Source organism: Anomalospiza imberbis, chromosome 11 (genome assembly GCF_031753505.1).
Source record: "Anomalospiza imberbis isolate Cuckoo-Finch-1a 21T00152 chromosome 11, ASM3175350v1, whole genome shotgun sequence".
Classification (NCBI taxonomy): domain Eukaryota; kingdom Metazoa; phylum Chordata; class Aves; order Passeriformes; family Viduidae; genus Anomalospiza; species Anomalospiza imberbis.
The window spans coordinates 10,476,131-10,503,160 of record NC_089691.1 but is presented as its reverse complement, the minus strand read 5'-3'; the positions used below and the strand labels follow the sequence as shown (position 1 = coordinate 10,503,160).

The window sequence follows — 27,030 nt, the reverse complement described above, 5'->3', positions numbered from 1 at the left end:
GTCTTAATTATTGAGGTTAAGGGAAGTGGAATTCTTTTCAGCTATGTGTTTTTGGAAAATTAACCCCCTAAGTGTGTGTGTGTGTATGCCTCTATGGAAAACACAAGCTATTAGATACTAAATGTTCTTCCCAAGGGTACTCATTATATTAATGATAATATTAAAGAAACATGATCTTAGCTTTTACTGCATGAAGGGATTTTTTGTGAATTAATAGAACTGTTAGATCTGAAGAGTTGGAGTGTTGCTCTGTTACAGTTAGGAAGCTTGTTTATAATCATATTCCAAAGAAAAAGACTCAGTGAAAGCTGAGAGCATGAGGAGGTATTGAGGAACAGATGTGATCAATCAAAATTACAACGTGAAAACAGCTTGTGTTTTATATGAACAAGAAAATGCACCCTTATGCTTTCGAGCTGTTTTCTGAGAGTAGGATGGGATTCCAGCATTCTGAAAAAGAAACTTTTAAATATTCTGTTTTAGGAGGGTGAGACCACCCAGCACTCAAAAAAATTAAAAAAGCAGAAATAAAACTGCTCTTTGGGACAGGCGTTATAAGGACTGGTGTATGCAGCCTGTTTCTTTGAAATCTGTACGGGGGAAAAATCCTTATTCTCTAACAGTAAGCTGTTCTTTCCAGCTTTGGGTATTTACAAGGGGAATTAAAGCTGTTGGGCGCCTTCTAGCACAGCTGTGTGCCACTGCAGCCGAGCGCTGCCGTGTCCGGGCTGGGCGTTTCTGCCTTTACAAATGCGAGTTTCGTTCTTGTTATTAACATGTGAAATTGGTTGGTTCTTTTCATAACTCGAATTGTGCATAAATGGTGGTATATTTGGATTAGAACAGGTTTTCTGCTATATAGATGTTTTGAGGAACAAGTCAATGGCAGAAAAGAACGGAGGTTTTCTGTTTCTGGCTCTTTCTTTCAGCTACGCCAACTCCCTTGGCATAAACTCTGTGGAAAGTTGCACAGTCACAAAACTATGACAAATGCAATTTCCAAAATATATGTAAACGCTAAAGTCTGGATTCTGATAAAAAACTGTTGTTCTAGACCAAGTCATCATAGTTCTTTTAAAGTGCATTTAAGGGCAGCAAAACACTGCAGTACCTAGTACCTGAGTTTATATGGCAAACACTATCAGGTCTTTACTTGCATCATTACATACCCTACATAAAATCCTGTAGTACAGTTCTAGGTGTGAACAGTACAGAGGTTTTGGGTTCTTCCCAACTGTTTTATAATTCAAAAATAGAGACAATTAGTAACATTTGAAACTTGCTTACTCTAAGTTATAAAAAGCCCCACACCTTTCCCAATGAGAAACACTATTTTCCATTTTTCCCCTTCTAAAGCCCCAGACTGGGTGGGCAGCAGGGGAGAATGAGCATTCACAGCCACAGACTGAGGTTTAAAGGTCTGAATGTGAAGTCATGGAAAGGAATTCCCGAATCCCTCAGAGTAAGGATGTCCTGTTCTGCCATACAGGATCCAACACAGTACCTGGATTTAGGCTCTGAAAATTACAATGAGGGCATAGAATTCCTGTGTCTCCAGTATGTTGTATGTCTGTTTACAGCCCTTACAGTGCAGAATCTCAGACCTCAGAGCCAGGGCTGTTTGCAGCCTGTCTGTTGTTGTCTCCTGCCATCCTCCCAGCACGGTGTGCAGGAGCTCTGGGCTGCCTGGGGCTCAGGACAGTGTTGATCTGGGCACGGGAATGTGAAGGGGAACCCACCCGCCTCTGGGCCATGGCACATCATTAACAGGAGAACCAGGCGTGGAGCCAGAGGATAGGGGCCAAAAGATTGAGATAAACTCCAAGTCATGAATTTTCTTTGATCTTCCTAAATGTATGTACTTCATGTTAATGAAATATTAGTAAGTTGCAGTTTTGACATATTTCAGGGAAGTTCATGTGCAGTGTAGCTGGAAACAAGTCAAACCCCTGCACTTGGAATTGCAGATCTGTTCTGCTTAATGGCAGTGTGAAACAAACAGCTTGTCTTTATTTTTCCATTCAGTAAATCACTGTATGATAACTGCTGGTTAATTGGCAGTCCAGGTTAATATCTAGTCAGTTCCAGAATGGAAAAGGTCTTTCTTAGACTGCCTGTACAAGCAACTTCTAATGAGAGGAAATGCAGAATTTAATCAACTCTACATTAGCTGTCTGGGTTTTTCAGGGTTTCTGTTGCTTGTGTTAATTCACCTCAGTGTGAGGTTTTTCTGTTAATTTGCCTTCATTTCCTAACTCCTGACAGATGTATTGATTTCTGGATATTGCAGACAAACGATCACTCAAGATTGCTGGATGCAACTTGTGCTAATGCTGCTGACACTTGGGTGGTTCTGCCCTGCCTATGGCCAATGAAATCTGAGGCCCTAAGGGTGGTGACCAGTGAGGGCAGCCTGTGTGCAGCCAGGAGCCAGACTTTGAGTAACACATGCTGGGATAACATCATGCAAACTTCACTGTTGTCTTTGACCAGGAATATTTCAGAGGGCAGCCTGTGTGCAGCCAGGAGCCAGACTTTGAGTAACACATGCTGGGATAACATCATGCAAACTTCACTGTTGTCACTGTTGTCTTTGACCAGGAATGTTACCACTTCCCTGAATGGCTCTTCATTGTACCCCAGCTATTATTTCAGGTTCTTGTCTTTGTAATGTTGTGATTAAAACAAAATGTCTCTGGATTTTCCTTTGTTTGCTTGCTGGTTTTGAGGAGACTGACAGAGGAGGAATAACAAACCTCTTCCTGCTACCATCATGGAGTGCAGATAGTGCATGGGACCTTGTGGATTTCAAGGAAAATTGTATCACCAATGCACATACCTAATTGTATGATCAAGTTGCCTTTGTGTCAATTTACTAAAATTGCTTAATAAATTCTCCTTGAGGTGCTGGCAGTTTTAGTAGAGGGATGCCTCTCTCAGGTTTTAGTATGGACTCGTGGATGATTTAGTTACCTTTGTACAACTTAGAACTGCCTTAGAGTCACCTACTTTGTTTTTCTTGACCATATACCTCAGTTCTAGAAGAAGCACTGTTCTATAATTTTCCAATCAGAATCTTTCTAAGACACTATGAAGCAAAGGCAAATTCTCTGCTGTTTAGTATAAAAACCCAGTCTTTTTAGTGCCAAAATCAATTGAGAATGTTGTTCTGGTTTTAGACTTGCTTCGCTCTGAAGGTACATAAAGCTTGAGATGCTTGGTTTAATTTATTTTTAGGTTTAAGTGTTTTCTGTGTTAAGGATTGTTGTAACATAGGATGTTTTTTCTATTTTAACCTTTTTTTATTTTGTTTTGTTTTTTATCCTGCTGAAGGTTAAATACTGATAACATCCTGTGGAACAGAGCTTGAATGTGGCCTTTTTTTTTATTAAACTCCAAATTTTGGGGGCATTTATTAGAACTGTTTAATCTGAGGCCAATTTAACTAGTAGCAGACTAACAAAAATAATATTGTTTGGCTTCCTGCCATGACAAATGTTGACTTACCCTTATAAAGTTGACTAAAAACTAATAACCTTTAAAGTATGGAAACCTTTAATGCATTTGGAAATATAGCCAGTTACTTGAAATCTGAAACAGTGTGGTTCTGTTTGAGTTTGCTGGCACTGCTTGAAAATTAGGTATGAAACAAAGGTTACTGTACTGTTTCAATTTATAGTGTCTTCTATTTATTACACTCTTAACACTCTTGAGACTAATTTAAGTTAAAACATTTTTCCTTAATGAATGCTCCCATAGCACAGAATGAACACTTTGGATGTCTGTTTGTCCTGATTCACATCAAAAAAGGAAAAAAGTTAACCAGCATGTTTTTTATAAATGTTAATCAAGGTAGCTACCTTAAATCCAGAATTATTGCTGTAAATGTCTCAGAACGTGCTGAACTCCAGTAAGCTGAGATTCTAACAGGCATTGGCAATTTCAGTCACTTTGTGTGTGGGTTGAGAGAAGGTCAGTTGGCCTTTGAAGGTTAAAGGTAAAGAGGATAAATTCTACTATTCTAAAATGCTAAGTTTCTGTACCAGTTTTCCCATAGCACTTATTTTCTGTGCTGGGTAAAAGCCTCTGTAAGTTCCTTTTGTTGAGTTTGGTTTTAAAATACAACCAGAAAAATCAGGGCAATATCCTGGTCACAGTAGTGCAGCAGACACAAGAATAATGGCCCCTCAGGGAAACATTTTCCCTTGTTTGTCGGATTCAGCACCAGTCCTCGGACATGGAGACTGTTGTTGAAGTTGCTGATAAGAGATGGGAGTCAGGTGGAAAAACAATCATAGCAGCAGTGAGCATAATTTGCTCTTCACTGGCAGGAAATCGGTGGCTAAGCCCGAGGGGCATAGAATGGAAGAATTTTTGAAGTGAGGTACTGGAGCAAGTGAAGACCTTTTATATGGCACCTAGACTACTATTCAGTGTGTGCTATCCAGGTCATTGCTTCTGATGTTCTTAGGGCAATATGGAGGGAACCTGGCCTCATTCTTTTTGTTTCCTTTCTTCCTGTTTGTTAGGAAATGAAAAGTAGTCTTTTGCTAGAGCAATTTTTCCACCGAAGAGTGATAATTAATCTCTGTGTGGTCTTGAATCATAATGTATCAAAAACTGATACAGTTAAATGGGTTTAACTCACTCAGCTTTGAACTTCAGGAATATTCCGTTCTTTACATATACTAGCAAAAGAGTTTTTTGAAATTTTGCTGATGAAGGGCACCAAAGCATTACCTTCTTCCCCTAAATAGCCTTCTAAGAGCTCTCATATCTGTGTAGTGTGTTCTTGGATACAAAATAACCAATTATTAGGTGCCATTTTCACAAATGAATAAGCAGAAATAGCATCAACTTAGCTGTCAGTGCATTGCAGCTAATATAAATGCCAAATTCTTCACAGGATCTTTTGCTTTAACACACTGCCATGGCTGTTTGAATGCTCAGCTTGCCCTGGGAGCAGGTGCTGTGTGCTAAGATTCAGGCTTTCAAATAGTAATCTGTGTTTGGGTCTGTGCATCAGACCCAAAATAATGATACAAAAGTTACCTTTTTGTCAGGATGTTATCATTTTGAAATTACCATTTCACAGTTTAAAAAGCAAGACATCACTCCGTTCTGCAAGGCAAAAAGACTTAAATTTTATTGAAAAGGGAGCTGGCAGTTGTTAGTCTTCTCAGTGCAGCTTCCCAGTAATGCTGTAGTTGGAGCTGAATGCTGCATTTTCCTGCTGTCCCACAGCAGAAGGGTCATTTTTTGAAAGTTATACATTAAAAGATAGAGCTTTCCTTGCTTACTCAGTAGTCTAAACCATTGGGTTAGAGTTTAATATGTAGTCGATACTGGAGATAGAATTGTGCCTATACATAAAGAGGAAATTAGAATGAAGAAGCAATTGGAAGCACTATGTCCTTCATGCCTAGTTAGAGGCATGGCACCTTTGAAACTTCTTGTTTGATAGCTTTCCATCTTAAATTGGTGGTAATCACTGATTATGCTACGGTGATTAGTCTTTCTTCCTACTAATTCTTCAGAAAAGTATATTAGGAAAATGTATGAAGAAGGACATAGTAGGTGCTTGAAATGTCCATTGTCTGGTTTTCAGAACTGTCCATATTTTGTACACAGATTTGCTCCTTTTATCAGTTTGTTCACAGTTTCAAATTCTTTCTGAGGCTGCATGTATTCACAGTATTTGCAGCTTAAATTTTTTTTGTCCCTGAATTCAAATGTTGCTGAAGTCATCTTGAGTTCAAATATACAGCTCCCTCCAAAAGCCATCTGCTCATTGTTCTAGCCTAGTCAGGTATTAATTTGACTTGACTTGACTGTTCAGCCTTTGAAGTTCCTGCACTCATGTTTCCCTCAGCTTTATTTAGCCTTATATCAAATTTAAAGCCCTGTCAGATTAATGTTACCTATTCACATATAGCAGCTCCACTTTTTGGAACCTCTGCCAAACTGTAGTCTGGGTCTTTTTTTTTTAACTTACTTCCCGTATTGCTTTGGCAAGCCTTCATAACTCTGCAAATACAGTGTAACATGCAATAATTTCAAAACTCTGAAATAAGGTTTTGTTTTTTTTTTTTTTTGTTTTTTAGTACCAATCCTAATGGCTTTAAAAGGTCAGGCAGCACATTGTAACTCCTGAATTTTTTGTCATAACGTGGCCTGGTTCCCAGTCTGGACAGGTGATGGTTGTTGCAATGGATCCAAGCCCTAAATCCTCTCTCTTGATCCCCTCTAAGTTGCCAGAGCTGTGAGGGCAGGAGGAGAGGAGCAGTGATGACTTTGGCAGCTCTGAGCACAGTCTGGAGTCTGGTGTTCATTCCACCAGTGCAGCGAGTCCTCATGGAGCCTCCTCGTGCTGCGCAGACACCAGTCAAGATTCATACCCCAAAGGGTTTTATGGTCGTGGGACTTCTGGTTAACTGGAAAATTGGAGAGTCTTCAGAGACAGATTAGTGAAATAATGAACATATTGGACGAATGTAAAAGTGCAGATTCTGGTCAGTATCTCTGGGTAAAGCAGAACAGTTCACGCAGTCCCCTCTTTCCGTTTTTGTTGGCTGTGATGAACAGAGTCCTTGGTGAGAAAAACACCCACCTGTTCAGAACATGCCCTTGACTGTGGAATTTTTCCCTCTCCAGATTGCTGGCCTCAGTAGTTTGTTCAGCTTCTCTGCAGTGCTGGTTTGGAGAAGTGACACAGCTTGAGAATGAAGGTGCTGATGAGAGGGGAGGCAGAGGCAGAATGGATGTAGAGAGTACAGCAGAAATCCTGTGATCAGATGTGCAGCAGTTTCAGCATTACTGTCTAGCAGTTTTAGAATTACTCTGGTAGTGCTATGTTTTCATTGCACTGTCAAAGCCTTATTTGCACAAACTTCATTTTACTACAGTAGAAAGGGTGACTCCGTGCTGATGGCTTTTGTTGTGAGACTTCTCTGAATAAAATGACAACTGGAACACTAAGATTTGATGAGTTTTTACTTACAGTTCAGTATCTTAACCTACCACACAGTTTATAATGAAGGGGAAAATCATGTTGTAAGTATTCAGAAAAGCTTTCCTCATACTTAAGAACTTATGATTAACAAGATTTTCTTTCAGAACTCATTGGTAAAGGTATCAAGTCTCAGGCTTCTGAAGTTATCTGTAGTTATGTCATTTGAGAGAATCCTGTAATAATACTGATTTCTTTCCATAAAATTGCATTCTAAATTTGGACTGCATACTTAACTGTTCTGAATTCTGGTCAGAATTTTCCATGTGAAAACAGAACATGATAGATTGCATGAGGAATTCAAGGTGGGGTGCTGGCACAGAAGGGCAGGACTGCAGTTATCTGACCTGGCTTTGCCTGCTGGGGGAACAGCTGGCCTCTAGTGGCTCACAGCAAGGTTCCAGAAGATCTTCGTGGTATTTGATGGTGGCTGAAACTCTGCTTGGAGTTCATCTTTAAAATCCAGTTTCTCTTTTCAGTGAGGTTTTGCATCATGAACATTAATAAAAATTACATTGCTATAGCACTTTTCTCCTTGAAATGGATGGGGGCAATGGATACCAGAAGGGATAGAGCATAAAGAATGAGTAATAATTTCTATTAATCCTAATCCTCCTCTCCCTATCTCCTAGAAAGTCCATACAATGTTCATTTCCAGGTTTTGCTGTAGGGCTGGGCTGCTGAGTGCCCCGTGCTGCTGAGGCAGAGCTGCTGGCACAGGCTATGCTGCTGGCACTGCCCGCCCGGGGCTCCGTGTCCCTGCACTGCAGTGCAGCACCTTCCTGACCAGCTGGCTCTGCTCTGGGCACAGCACTCAGAATAGTCAGAAACAGCTCATGCTCGTGCCACCAGTTAGAGAAGAGCTGCACTGGAATCTCCAAGATTTTTCCTCTGTTTTGGGGAGTGGAGGAGGGGGTGGGATGCTGCTGCTGGAGAGAAGTCTGTGAGAATATAAGTATGTGAGTGCTGCAGTGATGTAAAAAATGCTCCTTCTGAAACCTGCCTCAAAGACATGGTTGCTGAAAAGGGAGGATTATGAATAACAGTGCAGTGATGAAGATAAGGATTTAACTTGCTTTAGACTGCTACAGTTCTTTAATGCCAGGTGTCACGTGTGATGGAATACATTATTTTTGCTAGAGGGTTAAACACTTTGTCGCTCATCTCAGCTGGCTTTTATGGATTTCCAGGTCTGCCTGCTGAGAAGTAAATTAAATATGTAGCTGCTTCTCACCTTTCCTCTGTTGCTGCACTAATGGAAGAGAGTTTTTCTTGCCAGTAATACAGGTGGTGATCATCGCTGCTGAAATTTATTTTTTTGGTATCAAGAAGGATGACAAATCTGCATTATTTCCAGAAGGATTTGTTTCTGAAGAAAAGGATAATAGGCATGCTTCATTTTCTTAAAGCTATGTCCAGACAGTTGGAGGCATAGCAAACCTACACAAACTTTATAAGCATGGCTGAAAAAGAAAGATGAACTGCATTAGGATGTCCTTGAAATATGGTGTTGGATGGGGTTTTTAACTTCACTTGGAAGGTTTGGCTCTTTTTCTGTTGCCTTTTGCATGTGCTGTTCGAGATCCATTAAATGTCAGATGGAGGTTAGGAAGCCAAGGGTAACTGTTCTATTTTTATGTATTTATAATCACTTTTTTCTGTGTTATGATTTCTGGTGGGTTTTTTTTTAATAAATATCTGCAGGACAATTACATATTATTTTGGTTATACATTACTTCGGGTGCTGTTGTGCTGTTAAAATATATATATGAGAAGGACAACGTTGAATTGAGTGCTTTATGGTAGATTTTGTTAATTTTCCTTTATATTTTATACAAAAAATAGGTGTATGTAAGCATGTTACTAATGTGTTTGTATATGTGAGTATTTTCATAAGAACATGCATTCAGAGACAATAGGACTTAAAGATTTCTGTCTAAATTATATATTCTGGAAGAAAATATATTTTACTGAAGAGGGTCACATGCTGACAGTGCCAGAAGCAAAGGCACAAACAGAATTGTTTATATTTGAAAGCATTCCTTTCAGTGAAAAGATTACCATAATGTGCATTAGTTGCAGAGCACTGCTTAAAAATTTTCTGCTAAGAATGAGTAAAAATAATCAAATAATTTTCTCTTTCTTTACCTCCCTTCCCCTGTCCCTGGCCATGCCAGTTTCTCCATCATTACATTTTTCAGCAGTTTCCAGGACCTGTATGTACCAGCCAAGAGCAATCTGTCACTGTCAGCGTTTGAAACCGCTTTTGTTTATTTATTGCCCTAATTATAGACCAGGTTTGCAAACACTCTTGCTACAAATGCTTTCTTAGGCAAATGAGCAGAACTGTTAGCAATCTTTACTGGATTACGCTCACCCTCTCCTGACATTTTCCCTTTCCCTCCTCCTCCCTGTGCTGCAGGAGCCCAGTACCAAACGGGTCAAGCCTCTTTCCAGAGTCACATCCCTGGCCAGCCTCATCCCCCCTGTGCGAGCCACTCCGCTGAAGCGCTTCAGCCAGACTCTGCAGGTAAGGGCAGCAGTTCCCGCTGCTCCCGCTCAGCCGCAGTTCCTCCAGCCCTGCAGCAGGGATGCACGGACACCCAGCACTGCAATGTGCCCAACAGCCCAAGGCACCTTGTCTCAAGGTCACTCAGCTTCAAACTCAACTCTCACCTCAAAAAAAACACTTCTCTGTTGAATGTTTTTCACTTACCAGGAGGAAAACTATTGCACCCGTAGCATATAAAAATGGTTTACTAAAGGATTACAGTTGCTTTTTATATTTGATGAAGAGAATATTCCATAATGCTTTCTCTTAATGTTGGTTGGTTTCTTTGAAAATACTTTTTTTTTGTATAGTTGGTCAGGTAGGACTGCTAAATTTCCTCCTGTAGAGTGAACTTTGACCTTGGCTAAACAAAAGAATTAGTGAATAATCAGAACTTTCCAAGTCATTTTCTGAAGGTGATGATGAAAATTAGTAAAGGGCTAACAAATTTTAAATGCAGTTTCTGTGTTACAGATTAAGAATGTAATATTGTACATACCTGGAGACCAATGAAACTTTAATTTATAAAGCATTTGTGCCTTCAGACCTAGAGATGGCAAAGCATTGGGGTATTCAACTCCTAATGGCAGTGACAGCTGGGAGCTGCAGCATTGCTCTGGGTCTGGTCCAGAAAGCCACAGTTTCCTCTTTAAAAGAGTTTATGTAAGAAGGCATGTCAGAGATCTAAAGGAAATTATTTAACAGCTTAATTTTTTGAGAGGAACTGTAAAAGTAACTTGAATGTGTTAGAAACGTTCCTTCATCAAAATTACCTAAATTAGAGCTTTACTAAGTTACCTGTTAAGGAGGAAAGTAATAAAACTTCAGAGTCTTTTGAGAAATAAAAAGACATGGGAAAGAACGCCATTCTTCTGTAGTTGTAATTACTTAGAAAATTGATACCACAGGGTTTTCTGACATTGGTTTTCCTGTCTTTGGTTCCTGTGATGTTGAAAGTGCAGATTTCTGCACAGGGTTGGAGGATCAGCCAAGTGTCTGCACCCTGCCAGGCTCGGTGCAGGCTCGGTCTGCGTGACTCGAGCAGAGCTCCCTGAATCCCCTGGGCTCAGTGAATCTCCTGCAGAGTCTGCCTCCAGGGGAAACTGGCCCAGCTCTGGAAGGGCTACATCAGTTCCAGTTGTGAGGAGTGTGGAAAAAGATTTAATTTTTGGCCAAACTGCTGCTGAGTGGGGTGCTTCCCTTTCCATAGCCTTAGGCAGCTGTTGGCTTCATTTAGGTACCTGTGCTCTTGTTCTGCAGTGAAAGCCTCTGGGACTGAACAAGGCAGTGCCCAGAACAATATTGGATTTAATAAAGTTGTTTCAGACTAACCAAAACAACTATCCTTTCATGTATGCAGTAGCAGCCTCCTAAAATGAGAACTATATTACTGTGTTTCAGGGTAAATTTTGTCAAAAATAAGAGGGAAAATAACAGCTTTGTTGCAAGTCCTACTGTTGCAAGCATTTCAGTTTTGCTCTGGTCATACTGCCCATAAGAATATATATTTATTAGCAGATTAAACAGTGATGCTTAATCCCCTCTAACTATGTGCTTGAGGGAGCTGTGATGAGAAATCAGCTTCTATGTTCTTCAGATCCTGCTGGTCATGTCCCAGCTGTAAATTGACTTCGTATCTGGTTTTCTCAATAGCTATAGAGCAGGGACAAAAAAGACTGACCTTGTTCTCAGGTGTCCGGCTTGGAATTACTTAGAGACATTCTGGGAAGTACATATTGCTATTTCACTTTGTTATGTTTTGACATAGCTGTCACTGTGTCTTGAGAACAGGTTAGGTTTCTTTTCATCATGTGATCTCCTGTAAAAAAGAAAAACAAGTTGATTTTTCTTACTGAGTGAACTTCTATATATATATCTTTATTGTTATTTCAATCAAAACTCATGTTTCTTCTTGCATTGCTGCTAGATGTTGTGTGTGCAAAATGAAGAAAACTACTGTAATCACCACAACATGCAGAACAAACAACTTCTTCCTCTGGAAGAAGACAAAACAAAGCCAACAGAACATCCATCTAAAAAGACACTCCAACAGCATCAGTAAAATGAGTTAGAAACTCGTTTTTCCTCATAAAGAGATTCCTTTATGACATTTCAAACAAACCTTCTTAGATATTCTTCTAAATGGAAGATACATGCAAGAGGAAATAAAACTTATTGTGTAAATTTTCCTTACCTCTGTACATGTGACTTCCACTTGACATTAATGGACTTTCAGCATGCAGCATGAGGAGAAAAATATCTGCCTGGGATTTGTGTAGTTTCTTTTAAGATATGTTCTTATCTACTTTTTATGTTTTGCATATTTTATTGATTACAGAAGTATTTGATTTTTTTTTTGTGTATACTTCACTTTATTCCAATTTTCCACTTATTTTTCAATACTTTTTTCATAAGGATTCCAAGTAAAAAATATTTAGTCTTTCAGGTTTTTTTTCTGGGCCTTCTCTTTGGTTTTTTGTTTGTTTGGTTTGTTTGTTTTTGTTATTGACTATTTGTAGTCATTCTGTTCCTGTCACGTAGGGCAGTGCATAGCAGCTGACTAATAAAATGCTGTTAGTTTCCTTCTGCCAGCTGCACTCTGTCTGTGCAGCTGCAGGATACCTAATGCCAAGCAGGAATTCTTACTTGTTAATCCACCTGGGAAGCCAGTTTATTTCATAGCTGTATCTCCAGTCTCCATCAAGCTACACTAATGATTGTGATGATCTGCCTGGTCTTAATCACAGCTGTGCTGTTTGCCTTAAAGCAGAAAATAGGATCAGAAAAAGAACTCCAGTTGATGCTGAAGAAAGAAATTGAAGTCTGGCTGGCTTCCTCTGCAACTTCCATTTTAATCAGTGTGTCTTGAATTTAAGTAGGGAGTCGTAATTGCATTCCTCTGTCTTAGGACACCAAAAATTTCTAAAAATCCTCAAGAAGAAAATTGTTTTTAATATCAATTCTGATGGCACAGCTTTGATTAGTAGTGGCCTTTGCCCACTACATGAAGTTGTTTGCTTTACTGCAGCTCTAATTAAGGGTTGTTAATTGCATTGATTAACATTGGTAACACATAGACCCTTCAAGAAACAGTCTTATAATGGCCAGGGAAGTCTGTTGCCAGAGAAATATGGCAAACAACATGAGGGGCTGTGGATAGGTTTTCCCTAGCTCCTTTAGTTTTTGTAATTATACGAACATTTTAATCATCCCATGATGCCGTAATTTTTAAACAGTGTGTGGGACATGTTTTTTAAGGAAGCCAGAAACTTCCTTATAGGAAAATATTTTTAAAAGACTAGAGATGTAGAAACGCTCTTTTGACATTCCTGCAGTTCTTTCATGGGATTCTATCACATGAATAGATTTTCAATTTTTCCTTCTTGACAAGTACAAAGCAAAAATAGCATCAGAGTATCTTCAAACTTGTTTTTAGAATTTTTTGGTAGAACTTCATTTTAGGACTGCATTCCACTAATAAATAACTTCAGTCCTGTGTCCCTTATTAAGCAAGGTACACTTTGTATGGTTGATGGTTAAATGGCTGATATATGACACAAATCAATTAAATATATACTCTTTGTGTCTAGGTAGCAAGGGTGCTAACCAAACAAGCAAGCAGGATTTTGGGGAGTCTTTTAGCCTCTTTGTGCCCCTTCTGCCCCATGAGGACAATTTAGGGCTGTGGATAATTGTATGGAGTGTTCTCCTGCAGCAGGGAGGAACATTCTGTCAGTGCATGTGAAAGGTCACTTTTCCCAAAATACTGCCTAATTTGAGTTTGCTCCATGATTCCTCATTATAGCAAGTGTAAATTAAGCATGAAATTTCTGTATCTTCCTAACTCTTGAAAGAAGACTAGCACCTGACTTGCAAAGTTTTGGAAGTGGGATGTGTATGTTGATTGTTATTTATTGTTAAGGTCTTTGTCAATTCCAAGCAGAACTCAGAATGGCTTCTGTTAAAGAACAGGTTTTTTATTTATATCATGTCTTCTGCTGTGGTAAAAACATAGTATTTATAGGCTCTGTTTGCATTTCATGGGCTCTTATCTTAAGAATTTCAAATATTGTCCTTTGTATATGCTGCTTTCAACCTGGAAATTGAGAGATTTTATTTTGTTTTAAATATTCTTACCCCAGGCAATTGAAAGATGATTTTGTTATGTAAGACAGGTTTTAAATAACAATAAAAATGTAGAGTATTTCAACTATGTGAGATAGCTTAAGCATTTCAGAGATATGACCTCAAAAAGAAGCCTCTCATTTTTATGAAGCAAAAAAGAAACTTTTTCAAAATAGAATAGTAAGAGCATCCTTAGCCTGAAATCCTTCTAAGAGTTTACTGGCAATTAGAACTCTCAAGTCTCTCCTAAACTTGAAATTGGCTTTATTGACGTTTAGGACCAGACCACACTGTAGATACAGCGGTGCTGGTACACACTGGTAGAGTGTCTAATATTTGCATTAATTCTAAATTTTTGGTGAAGCAGAAGTGAAATGTATGAGTAATTCCTGTCTGTTCACTGAATTGAACCTCTGTGTTTGATCATTTCTGTTAGTTTAGTGTGCTGCACCATTCTGCACCATCTCTGTGGTACACTCTCGGTGCTTTTTGTATGGGAATGCATTGCAGAAGTTCTGTACATGTTGAGGACAGGACATGGGCAGAGTTCACTGCCGGAATGGAGGCCCTGCCCTTCCATGAGAATGTATTGAAATAATTTCTCTTACATTCCTGGTACTAAGCGTTGCTATGAAGCTCAAAGTACAGACTGATCAGAGAATATTTGTTTGTCCTCCTGAACCTTAGAAAATGAGCAAAGTGAGGGTGTGACATGAAACTGATGTAGCATAAACCCCATTGTCTCTTCGCAGCGCTCCATCAGTTTCCGCAGCGAGAGTCGCCCCGACCTGTTCAGCCCGCGGCCGTGGACTCGCAATGTGCCCCCTGCTAACACCAAGAGGAGAGACAGCAAACTCTGGAGTGAGACCTTCGATGTCTGTGTCAACCACATGCTTACATCCAAGGAAATCAAGAGGCAAGAGGTATAGATATACATATGTATATTTTTTAACCATACATTTCATGTTCAAAAGTTGCCTTTAAAGCATAGAGTTGGGAATGCTCAGAGGCACTGGGGTAGCACTTGAACATGTCCTGCAATTAAAATGTGTCACCACCTCCACTGGAAGCAGAATTCCATCTCTAGTATTTATGACGGGAGCTATATTAGATTAATGTATTCGTTGTTCAATCCAGCTCATTGTATTCCCTTAGCAACCCCAAAGTCACTGAGATGTCTTGTGATTGGCTGCGTGTGCGTGTTCTGTCTGATGCTTTCTATAGTCATGGTTGATATTTTGGTATTTCATTTTGTTCTTCTGGTAATGTGAGGTGAGTATGCTGTGCCAGGAAGAGGTGTTCATCAGGTGATACAGACACACAAAAATGCACCATCATTTCCCTTTTGGAAAAGACTGTCTTTGAGGAAGCTTCCAGTGCTAGACAGATGACACACTGATCAAAAGATGTCTTTCAAAGCTAAAAAGAAGCATGCCAGGGGTTTTAATGTGTCAGACAAGACAAAGTCTAAATAGTTCATATTATAGTCAACACAGAGCTCCTTCAGAATCAAGGTATTTTTATTTACTGAAGAATTTTTTAGCAGTATTAACAAAGCTTGTAGCAATCTCCCTGAGAATATTTCAGGGACTGAGTTATAAATCAAACAACAGTAGTGTCAAGCATTTCTCATGCAAATTTTAACATTGTACAGGAATTCATAGGAAATAAGTTTGTAACTGAGAACTTCAAATGCAGCTTACTGAAAATTAAACTGTAGAAACTGTTTGCACAGCATACTGATTGAAAACTTTGACTGTAAAGCAAGGAATTCTAGCCCAAAATGTCCTTAACTCTTACTGTACCCCAGTTTAAAGAGGAAATAATGCAGTAAGTTAATAACAATGGGGGTTTGATAAACCAGTGAATTAGGATAGTGTTATTTTTAATCTGCCAGCTTTAAAGTCTCAAATATACTTTAAGAGGAGTGATTAACATCAGCCAACAGTTATCTAGAGCTCAGCCTTTGTAACAAAAAAATGAACTGGTACCAAAATAAAAGTGCTCAGTACCATGAAATGCTTTAAGTAAGATCTGTCTCCTACTTGGTAGAATCCCCTGTAACTTCTACCACTGCATGTGTTAAAATGGAACACAACAAACTCCCATGCAAACAATTGTGTAAGTGGCTAAGTCAAAGTCAAAACACTACAATGAAGGTAGTTTCCTACATCTGGGAATATATCCCTTTGGAAAAAAAATTCTTTGTCTATTTGAGATAAGCTTTTAATAAACATTCTAATATAACTGTTTTAAAAAACAATGCACTTGATCTGTAGTTATGGAATAAAGCCTTACTTTATTTCTGTAGATTTAGCAGAGAAATGCTGTTACATGGTGTTAAGACAGCTGTTCAAAATATAACATCAACCCAGGAAGTGGAGCATAGATTAAATAAAGATACTTTCTAATATTTGTGTCTGTTTTTACAGGCTATCTTTGAACTTTCCCAGGGAGAAGAAGACCTGATAGAAGACCTGAAGTTGGCAAAAAAGGTATGTTTAAAAAACAAAACCCAAAACCAAACCACAACAAAGCGTACTAATTGGTTCATAACACATTTAAAACAATCTTTGCTTTTTATAATTGCTAAGACAGTAAAAGAGGAAAATATCCAAAACATATTACAATCTTCCCATTCTTTATGAAACACTTAAGTGTGCTGCCTTTTTTTTTTAATATGAAATTGATAGTTTAATATATGTTTATGAAACTTACTTACAGAGACCACTAAATTCTATAATGAATTTTGCAACCAACGAACAAATGTTTGTTTTTCTTTTCAGGCTTATCATGACCCAATGCTCAAGCTTTCCATAATGACAGAGCAAGAGTTGAACCAAATTTTTGGAACACTGGACTCTCTAATTCCTCTGCATGAAGGTAAAACTCAAATAGTCTTTGTCTGCATAATTATAGCACATAGATTTAGTGCTATAATGTCAGGTTTATTAAAGTGAAGTTTCTCTTCTTTTTTTCTATTCACTCTCAGATCTTCTTAGGCGACTTCAAGAAGTCAGGAAACCTGATGGATCAACAGATCATGTTGGCCACATCCTCGTGGGTTGGGTAAGGCAGAGTTTATAACCAATTTTGAGACTTCATTCTGGAGATGTAGTGTCATTTTTCTCAGACAATTCCTTTTTAATAAAATGTCAAAAAGATAGTCTTAAAATACTTTTAAAAGGTAAGGCAACTAATTAGGGACACAATATTTTTTCTTTTCAGGGATTTTCCATTAAAAGATTTAGGCTGGGATATTGTTTTAAAAGCTTTTACTATTCAGGAGTTGAGCACTATTTAATATACTTTAAATAAAAATCAAGAGTCAAATTAGAGTTTTTCTTTGTAGGTCCTTTAAGAATCTGCCCCTGTTTCTGTTCTGCTTTCCTTGGAAAGTTAGACAGGGGTACAAGAGAGATGTTGCTGCCTCATAGAAGATAAAATAGATAGGTTCATGTTCACTAGCATCCAACAGCATAAACACTGAAAATAGCTCTTGTTAGTTTTGTTGATAAAATTGTTCATTGTTATCAGAAAGAGTTATTTTTGGTTTGGATATGTGAGAAGTATGCTTTTAAGTAAATATAAGTAATGAAATTTAGCAGGGAAAAAAAGGCTTGAAATTTTAAAGGAATTAAGTAATGATATTTAGCAGCTATGTGTGAAAGTGTGGTCTATGGTCAACAAAGGAAGCATTATATAATGTATATAGTGCAAATAGTTAATGATAAATAATTTACAAATGTCAAAATAATAAAAATCTCAGTTTTCTTTGCATAAAGTAATTTAAAATGTGTTTTCTGATGTGTGTTGAACATCAGTGAACTTCTCTTGGTTCAAATATATTGAAGTCAAATTTCCTTTTTTAAACTATTTTTGCATATTTGGTTGTTAATCCAGCAGGTTTTGTAAATGTACATATTGCTCTAATCAACAGACAAGTTACTTTTTTCAGTTTATATATAATACAGTTTTGTCATCTTAGTTTGGTCAAGGTTCATGTGGGCAATATAAAAGTTTGATTGTAGAAATTTGCTGGTCTGAAAAAGGCCAGGTTTCAGAGTACTCATTCCTAGGCTTTTATTTTCATTCATAATTAAAGCCAGGCTTCTGTGTTCAAGTGTTGCCTGCACTAAATAGTGCTCAGTCTTAAGTAATTTTTATTTTTAATGCTTTGCAATAGTAACAGAGATCTGTAGGATCTCAGTGATGAGCAAGTGCTTCTAAATCACGTAGATGTTGAACAAGGTGGTCTGAGGACCCTTGTAAAGGTTATATTTGTTGGAAACATTACATCAGTACACTGTGGATAAATCTCCAGCTAAAGGAGTCTCAGCAGGAATTCTGACGTCCTGAATCACCTGAACCTTTCAGTGCAGCAAGTTGTACTTTGCTTCAGCTACAGAATAATTCATTCTTTCCTCAGCTGCCATGCCTGAACTCCTATGACAGCTACTGCAGCAATCAAGTAGCAGCCAAAGCTTTATTGGACCACAAGAAACAAGATCACAGAGTGCAAGATTTCCTGCAGCGCTGCTTGGAGTCTCCCTTCAGCCGCAAGCTGGACCTGTGGAATTTCCTTGACATCCCCAGAAGCCGTTTGGTTAAATACCCACTCTTGCTCAGAGAAATTTTAAGACACACACCAAATGATCATCCAGATCAACAGCATCTGGAAGAAGCTGTGAGTTACTGTTGGGTTTGGGGTGGTTTAGGAGATTATAGCACTTTTAGCTTATTAGTGAATTAAGGGAAACTACATAAAATATAAAAAAGCACAAATCTTTATATGAACAGCTGAATCTTGGATGTGTAATTAAAATTCATGTGTTTTCATTGTGTTTCTGCAGATAAATATAATTCAGGGCATTGTGGCTGAAATCAACATAAAGACTGGTGAATCTGAATGCCAGTATTACAAAGAGAGACTTATTTATCTTGAAGAAGGCCAAAGGGATTCATTGATTGATAATTCACGTGCTGTGTGTTGTCATGGGGAGCTGAAGAACAACAGGGGAGTGGTAAGGAATAAGTATTTTGTCATAAGTAACTTTAAAAGATATCTTCATTTTGCACGACAGCTAGAAGAGCTGTGAGTGCACACGGAGAAACATCACTTTCTAATATATAGGAAGTTGATAAATATTAATTATTATATGTAACACTAATCTTTTTTGTTAGTAATTAAGTGTCTGTATAGGGAGATAATAAGATTGTATGTATCTCTGTCTCTTATGGAGCCTAACAATATCCTGGATGAATTGTAAATCTGATCAATTTCAGTACTTGCAGGGAAAACCCCCAAATTTCTGGTCTCAGAGATGTGATATTAATGTCTATAAAGAACACACAAAATATACCAACAAATTTTAAGTTTGTCAAAGGCTGTGGTTATTCAAAATGCTTTACTTGAGTTTTTGTTGAGATCAAGGTTAATTTATTGACCAGAGGAATTTGGTACTTTGAATTCCAGTCTCTGGGGCACTGCACTACTGATAAGTTTCACAAACTGAGCTTTCAGTTAAAAAGGGAAAAAAAAATTTTATTGGTAGAGGAGAACTCTTTCCTAGCTGTCCCCCCCCTCCCCCCAATGTTAAATAGAACTTTTGAATGGACAAACAATGAAAAAAGATCTTTTTTCTTTACTGACACTAATGGAAGTATGACACTTATGGAAGTAAATAAAACTTAGGGAAAATTTATGTTAGAAAGCAACAAAGAAAGCAGTGCATTTTTTCAGTTCTGGAACTGCTTCTGTGGAGGATGGATATGCATGCAGGGAAGGGTCCTGTTTCACCACACAGCTGAGGGGGAAAGGTGAAGCAGGTGCTGTTTCCTGGTTCACCTGGTGAAGGTCAGGCTTCAACAGGCTCAACACCAAACTACCAGGACAAAACTGACCATTTCCATCTTTCTGGTGAACTTTATTTGCTCCATTTGGTTTAATGATGTTTCAAGAAAGGAATAATGCTGTATTATCTGTGAATCTTTGAACAGAAACTGCATGTCTTCCTCTTTGAAGAGGTGCTGGTGATCACTCGGGCCATGACCCACAACGACCAGCTCTGCTACCAGCTGTACCGGCAGCCGATTCCCGTCAGGGAGCTGCTGCTGGAGGACCTGCAGGACGGAGAGGTGCGCCTGGGAGGATCCCTACGCGGAGCGTTCAGCAACAACGAGAGAAGTATGGCAACAGCTTGTTCTGTTTGCTCATGTAGGGTCATCGTAACTGTAAGATACCTGCCAGTGTGACATCAGAACAGTCTCTCTAAAATTAACATTATCTCCAGCCAACATAATGAATTTTAAGACTGTTTTATTACATTCTAAGTTATTTCTTTTCAATTCTTCCTCAAAGCTCACTGTGTTGGTAGTAGAATTTCTCCATGCACCTGCTCCTGTACTGAATTGAGAAGGGGAGAACATACAGACTGTAGTGGTAAAACTGCAAAGTTTTGCAGTTTTGTAAATTTTGCCTTGCAAAGTTATAAGCAAGAGTATTTTGAAATCTTGAGCTTCAGCTGTTTTGCCTTTCCTTTTACTGGAGACACTGATTGCTATTCAATAACTCTTTAAGCTGGCAGATGCTGTAGTACTCAGGGTCAAGACTGCAGCTATTCATGTTTATACTTACTTCCAGTTAAGTATATTATGGAGATGCTTTTTCTATTACAAGGGTCCTTTAAATCTCATCTGGTCAAAACTTAAAGGGGTTTTTGTATGCATCCACTGTATTAGTGAAGTGAAAGGAAGAGATCGGGCAGTCTTTGGCTGGCTCAAGGATGCTGTGTTCAGTGAAGGTTATGGAAATTCACTTTGCAGAGAAGTAGGAGGAGAGGCATTAAAGTGTGGAAGAAGCCTTAATTTTGCTGATTCACCTTGAGCTTTATGGATAGCTCATGCATGGCAGAACCAAAAATATTTACTCCAGCAATATGAAGTTACTAGAAGTGCTTGTGGTGTTCTGTGGTCTTCTCTCAGAAACAAGAAGATACCCAGACTCTTTTCTCTGGTCTCACATGGTCTTGTCTGACCTTAAGGCAAAGATTGTGCAGATTTTCTTGCTTAATATATACTCTCTGATTATAAAATACCTTCAGCCAAAGCATTCAGGTGTTTGATATATATTCTTTCTTTCAGTCAAAAACTTCTTTAGAGTCAGCTTCAAAAATGGATCCCAAAGCCAGACTCACTCTCTCCAAGCCAATGACTCCTTCAACAAGCAGCAGTGGCTAAACTGCATCCGGCAGGCCCAGGAGAAGGCTGCGTGTGCAGGCACGGCAGGCGGGCTGGAGGCACGTTTCCTTGTGTCACCCCACGGCCGCAGAGGGCCCCAGGGACAGGCCCTGGAGCAGATGGAGCAGTCGGACTGTGAGTCAGACTGCAGCATGGACACCAGCGAGCTCAGCGCCGACTGCGAGCGCATGGAGCAGACGAACTCCTGTGAGAGCCAAAAGCAGATAGAAACCAATGTTTGACAAAAACTTACAGCTCATGGAAGAAAATCTGTCTCTTACCTGTACAGTATTTGCATTCCATACATGGAACCATTTGGAGAAGCACTTTTAGAATATTTTTTGTGACAATGTCAATGCAGTTCTTGTATTTGTACCTGTGAGTGTTGTACTGTAACTGCCCATCTGTATAAGCTGGAATCTCGTGCAACTCATGTCCTGTGATTATATTCCATAAACACCCAAGGTGGATGAAAGAGGTACTTGACCAGTTATTCTCAATGTCCTGCTGTAAACAGAATCTCTAAACTACTGTTTATATATGCATTACATAAATAACCTTTCCCTAATTTTTAAGTACTTTATTTGCCCTTTAAAGGGGCAGCTGAAGATGTGGACTTAATATGGAATTTCAGGATGGATATCAAGATAATAAGTTTTCTTAAAGATATGGAAAGAAAAAGTAGTTTCTTGGAACAAAAAAGAAAACTATCTTGCAATAAGCTATCCAAAGTCCTGTTAGCAAGAATTATAAACAGCGGGCCATGGAACCAGTGACTCTTTAGGGATTTATTTTTCAAAATGAAGCACTGTCCTAAGATCCAGCAGCCAAACTTACTAAAATCTGGACATTTCAAATGGTCAGCATAGTAAGATGGTTTATTTTTCAAAGAATGTAATGCTAAAAATAATCAACTGAAAAAACCACAACCAAACCTTTACAGCCAGCACTGACTTAAATGAAATGCTGAGAATACTGGATGTTTGTAAATAACCTGATGATTTGCTTTCAGTGCCATATATATATTATCCCAAACAGAATAAGAAGGGAAAGGAGCTTTTGCTTGTGAATAGGCCCTCTTCAGCATTTTGCACTCCACTGACCTCCACTGTTGGTTTTAAGCACCACTAATGTTAAAACATTTAATTTTCTGTAAATGTCTGTTTACAATTACATGTAGTTGGTTTTTAAAACTAAGTGATGATTTTATACAAATGGTGCTCTACATATATACCCTGTGGGATTATGTAGAGAGAATTTAAACAAAAAGGGAATTTTTTGTCCTTTAGGATGTATTACATCCTTTTTACTTTCCTCAAGTTTTGTTTTAAAAGTTTTTGTTGCATTTCATTTTGTACTGTAATTGGAAATGTTACTGTGTTTTCTGGGGGCTGATTTAACCTACTCATTATGATGAGAAGCAGATGAGTCACTTAAATGCAGTCTAAAACATGTACTGATCATCCTGTTATTTTTCAGGAATCCCTGGGTAGTATTTTATTTCTTACTGTAAGAAATAATGCCAGTGCTGTATGGCAAACTATGAAAATGATATATTACAAAATTTAAATGATTCTTGGTATTACACAAGATAACTTGTGCAAAGTACTTGTAACAACAAAAGTAGAAAAACTGCTAAGTTATTGCCAAAAATATTTTCTTGTGTTCTACAAGTTTACATAAAATTTACTAGTTATCTTACATATATATATGCTGATGTGCATTACAGAAATCAGTGTGACAAGATGATAAACAATATAAAACAAGGTATTTTTATTTTTTAAAAAATGGCATTTTTACCCTATAGAACATATTTCTGTATTTATAGTTTTTAAAAAAATCACTTTTCTTTTTTGTTTCAGGCTTTGTAATTTATTTCAACTGCTTCATTTTTAGAGCTGAATGAGTGAAGATGAAAGGAAAAATCTGCAAAAGAAAAGGCATAGGGAAGTTGTTAAGCAAAAATATTGAAAAAGAGCAAAAAACATGTAAAATGTTCAGGTGGAGAAGAAAGAATGAATGTGTGTATTGACTTTTTTTTTTTTAATAATGGCCTTAAACTTTTCTGGAAGCATTTCAAATAAATTACATTAAACCATTTTGATTTTTATTTGGTTTGGTTGGTTGTGGAAGAAGACTACAAAAAGATTTTCAGTGTTACATGCAGTGAGGCTTTAATGTAAGTGACCAAAGCTTGTTTTTTGTTTCTTATAAAGTGGTACATATTTGGATCTAATTTGCTAACTGCACAATAGTGACAGCAACAAGTCACTGGGCTCAATTCACCACATTCCCCAAGGTTCTGTATGGCATAATTAATTTAGTAAGTAGGTGGAACAAAAATTTACTGTCCTGTCATCAGTTTCTCTCTCGTAATTCCTTGTGGGTCACAACTGAAATTACTCATTTTGGGGTGTTCCAGCCAGCCAGGAAATCTCAGAAGACTAATTTACATTTATTTAGTATAATTTAGCCACCTACTCACCGTTCAGCATTCTGGAATGGAAGTGTTTTGGTTGTGCTTTGTAGTCGACATGCACTTAGCTACTGAGTGATCTAATAAATCCTAATGATGCTGGGTTTTTCTCTTCAAATCATCCTAAGGATTAAGCTTTCCAGTTTAAGAATACTGATACCTTGCTAGATTTGGTAAGCTGGTTTTAGTTCTAGCACTTTTAAAATGCCACTGCTTTTGAAAGGATGACTTTTGATTGGGGCAGGAGGATGGTGGTGGAGGGGTGGGCTCGACAATAAAATGTACCAAAAAGGATGGGTAAAATGTAAAATTATGAGAGTGAAGTAGAGAGGAAGAATCATATAGATAAATATGTTCAAGTGCTTGTCACAGTTAGTAATTCTGGTGTCCAGAGGGGAGTCTGAGAGGTTGCAGCAGTGAAGAGGCAAGAGGCAGTGAGTGAAAAGCCTGAGGTGTCAAGTGCTTCCAGGATCACCACGAGGAAATGGCAAAATGAGGAGTGGGATACAGACGCTCCTCTAAACCTGATGCACAAGCACTCTGGATCTCACACTCAGGGAAAAGGGTGAGTGATGAGCTGTCCTGCTCTCAAGAGCAGCACGTCAGTGGTCTGAGGGGGCAGATCCATCCCTTTGTGGCAAATCTGTTTCTTCTTCTGCTCCTGATGAGGAGAGTCAGTGTAGCTGTAGCTTATGAAAGACCTGATGGACCAGAAGCAATAAAGGTAAAAGCAGAAATTGTCTTGACTGAGAAAGAAGAGTAAGCAAAGAGAATGGCCTTGGGACTCTGAACTGTGTGGGTCCTCTGAGACTGCAACACAAAATTGAACTGTCTGTGGCCTTTGTTTCCCCAGATTTGCTCTACAGCACTGAAAAGAAAAAGCCGGGATGATGACGGGAACACAAATGTCTGTAATGAGACATCAGGAACGGTAAGTTTGAGATCTATGAAGCTCAGTGCCAAGAACAGTTGCAAGAATCTCAGTAAGGATAGGGCCAAAACTGCAAGGTACAAAAAGTATTTCTCCTATTTAGCATGACCCACCTGAACCAGGGCTTCTGCCTTTGGAATGCTTCTGTGACAGTGGGAACCAGGTTGCTTGAAGTTTCACAGAATTTCCAGAATTTGAAAGCTGTATCAGAACTGTCAGATAGCAGTTTAATGGATTGCACTTTCTGATAAAAATGAAGTTTTAGGGTGACACTGCCTGGCACTTAGACAAATCTTGATTCCCAGGATCTAACAGAGTCTGAAACCAAGTTCCACATACATGGAACAATTTGTTTCTTTTTAAAAGGGGGTTTCAGATCCAGAATGGGCAGCTCTTCCATAGTTAATGCTTATTAATGAATACTGATTTTAAAATACTGCAATGTGTTCTACAGGTTGGTGCTGCCATCTCTTGGAAATAATGTCGTTTCACAGCTGATTTGATTACAGGAAATTTTAAATATTTTAAGAAATTACATGTATTAATTATAAAATGAAAGTATTACAAAAATACAAGTAGATATTTTCAGATGTTTACCTGAGGATCACATATTTGTTGGGGGGGGAAAAAAGTACTAGGTGAATTTCTACTACTAATTCCTGGTTTTACAGAGCCAGGTCAACTACTGCTCCATTTTGACTCACCTTTTAATATCATAGGCATATTTTCTCCATGGCTGGTAAATGATACTAAAGCTCTTTCCAAGTGTGTAAATTAGGTTTTGTTTCTGAGTTTTCCAAAGATTCTTCTCTTTGCATGGTTTAGGAAGAAAGATTAATTATACAATTCTTCTATCCCTGATCTCCTGGAACCTGAAATTCAGTTGGCGCAAAATTAGCTCTTAAGGTTTTGAAGAAATGAGATGTGTTTTGCATCATTACAGTAGTAAGGAAATGTAAAATGATAATTTGTGGTTATTTAAATTGTAACAATATACTCAGATCGATTAATTTCAAATTTCTAATTTAGTTTTCAAATTCTTAAATTTGCATTCATAAAAGGATACTGAAATAATGTCTGGAGGAAGCATCCAAGTTTGCTCCTTGAGCATGCAACTCTCCCTTCTGTCTTTCTTTGTGGCTTTTAATCTGATTTAAATCTGTATTACTGATGTGTTAAAATCATCTGATTTCAGAATCAAAGGGATCTTTGTACTGGGGTGTGTTAGAAATAAGAAGCTTGACTCAGCCAATATATCAAGCAGCAATTCTGTTTATTAATTAATATGGTAATGTGTGAGCAAAGACAGCGCTGGGTACAGCGCTGGGGGTTTTCCCCTCCAACTGCACACTGATTGTTGGGCTTGCTGGTATGTATTGATCATATTCATGCATATTCATAAGCTTTTACCAGCAGTTTCTATTTCCCATTTTTACACAAGCTGTCAGCAGTTTCTATTTCTACCTTTTGACGTCACAATTCTATACTTTAGGATCGTAAACCTATGATGGTGATGTCTGGTTCCTTTCCAATTTCTGTACTCTATTGTGATCTATTCCAGGTTTCAGTATCTTAGGATGCACATCCCAGGATGTGTCCAGATGGTGGGGTCCAGCATCTATTTCCTAGGACCATTAATCTATGATAGTGATGTCCAGCTTCCCCTTTCGAAATCATTAATCAGCAACACTGATGTCCATCTTTCTTTTCCAGGATCTTGGGATAGGTTCACTTCCCTCTTCTGTTTAAATCCTTTATACATTCTAAAGCTACAGTTCAAAATCCTTAATACTAAGCAACATTCTAAAGTTATAATTCAAATACTCTTGTTACAAAACAGCTTAAGACTTATAATTGTTATTTGCAAACAAAAGATTGGTTCAAAAGCCATCTTCCATGCTTTCCTCGGTTATTTATTAGAACTCATCTTTATAACTGTCCCATTGGCTGTGTTCCACACTTTTCACAATTGCAGTTACACAGGTTACCTTTATTTACCTGACACGAAACATAACTTTGTATTTCACAGGTGGAAAACCACTTGGTGCAAGCCCTGGAACCATGGTTGAATGCTTGGCAAGTATCAAAAACCACAGAAACCAGAAACTAGAGAGAATAAGGTGACAGATTTTATAACCTCTTTTTTCACTTCCGAGTATTTAAGTAACCTCTTCCTATGGTGGTTTTTTGCTGTTTTGTGAACTGGAATTCTTTGCACCTGTTTGATATCTATTGAGATTTAAGATGCACAGTGTGGTGGAGTGATCTGGAATTGCTGGAGCATTTATCAATTAGTACTGAGTAATTTTTGTGATGATCTCTCTCAGACTTAGGTTAATTAATACAGAAAAATAATTCTGTACAACTGTAAGGACATACCTTGTTAAACCAAGTGATGAGGAAAACCTTGTGTGCTGCTTGGTAAATAAACAAGACTTCAGAGATTGTGTGGTCCAAACACCAATCAACTGAACTGCTTGTGTACTGAAGACATGCAGAGTCTGAAAGTGATTTTAACAGCTCTGCCAACTCAAAATTGATACAGCAATTTGACATATTTGGAGATATATAATGGAATCTTGCAGATATATAACACAGCCTTAAATTGGACCAGATTGGTATTTCCATTTTTTTCTTGTATATGGAAATTCTATTTAAACAATGTAAAACACAGCAAAATTATATCAATAATGTATCAA

At 38.2% G+C, this 27,030-nt stretch overlaps 2 protein-coding genes across 30 annotated transcripts in view; one reads left to right on the top strand and one right to left on the bottom strand.

Moving 5' to 3' along the window:
- ARHGEF3 (Rho guanine nucleotide exchange factor 3) overlaps positions 1-23,032 on the top strand; it is a 111,599-nt gene extending 88,567 nt beyond the window's left edge. For 7 of the 8 annotated variants that reach the window (XM_068201817.1, XM_068201815.1, XM_068201816.1 and 4 more), the window contains 9 exons: positions 9,432-9,539; positions 14,438-14,608; positions 16,118-16,180; positions 16,472-16,568; positions 16,678-16,754; positions 18,115-18,372; positions 18,539-18,709; positions 19,686-19,872; positions 20,829-23,032. In XM_068201817.1, the coding sequence (XP_068057918.1) occupies positions 9,432-9,539; positions 14,438-14,608; positions 16,118-16,180; positions 16,472-16,568; positions 16,678-16,754; positions 18,115-18,372; positions 18,539-18,709; positions 19,686-19,872; positions 20,829-21,166 (1,470 nt within the window). In that variant the 3' untranslated portion in view covers positions 21,167-23,032. Of the gene's footprint in view, positions 1-8,007; positions 8,550-9,431; positions 9,540-14,437; positions 14,609-16,117; positions 16,181-16,471; positions 16,569-16,677; positions 16,755-18,114; positions 18,373-18,538; positions 18,710-19,685; positions 19,873-20,828 lie in introns of those variants that run through there. The other variant, XM_068201821.1, reaches the window with a different exon arrangement.
- The window catches only part of SLMAP (sarcolemma associated protein), a 455,854-nt gene that overhangs the window by 392,985 nt on the left and 35,839 nt on the right, over positions 1-27,030 (bottom strand). The window lies entirely within an intron of this gene.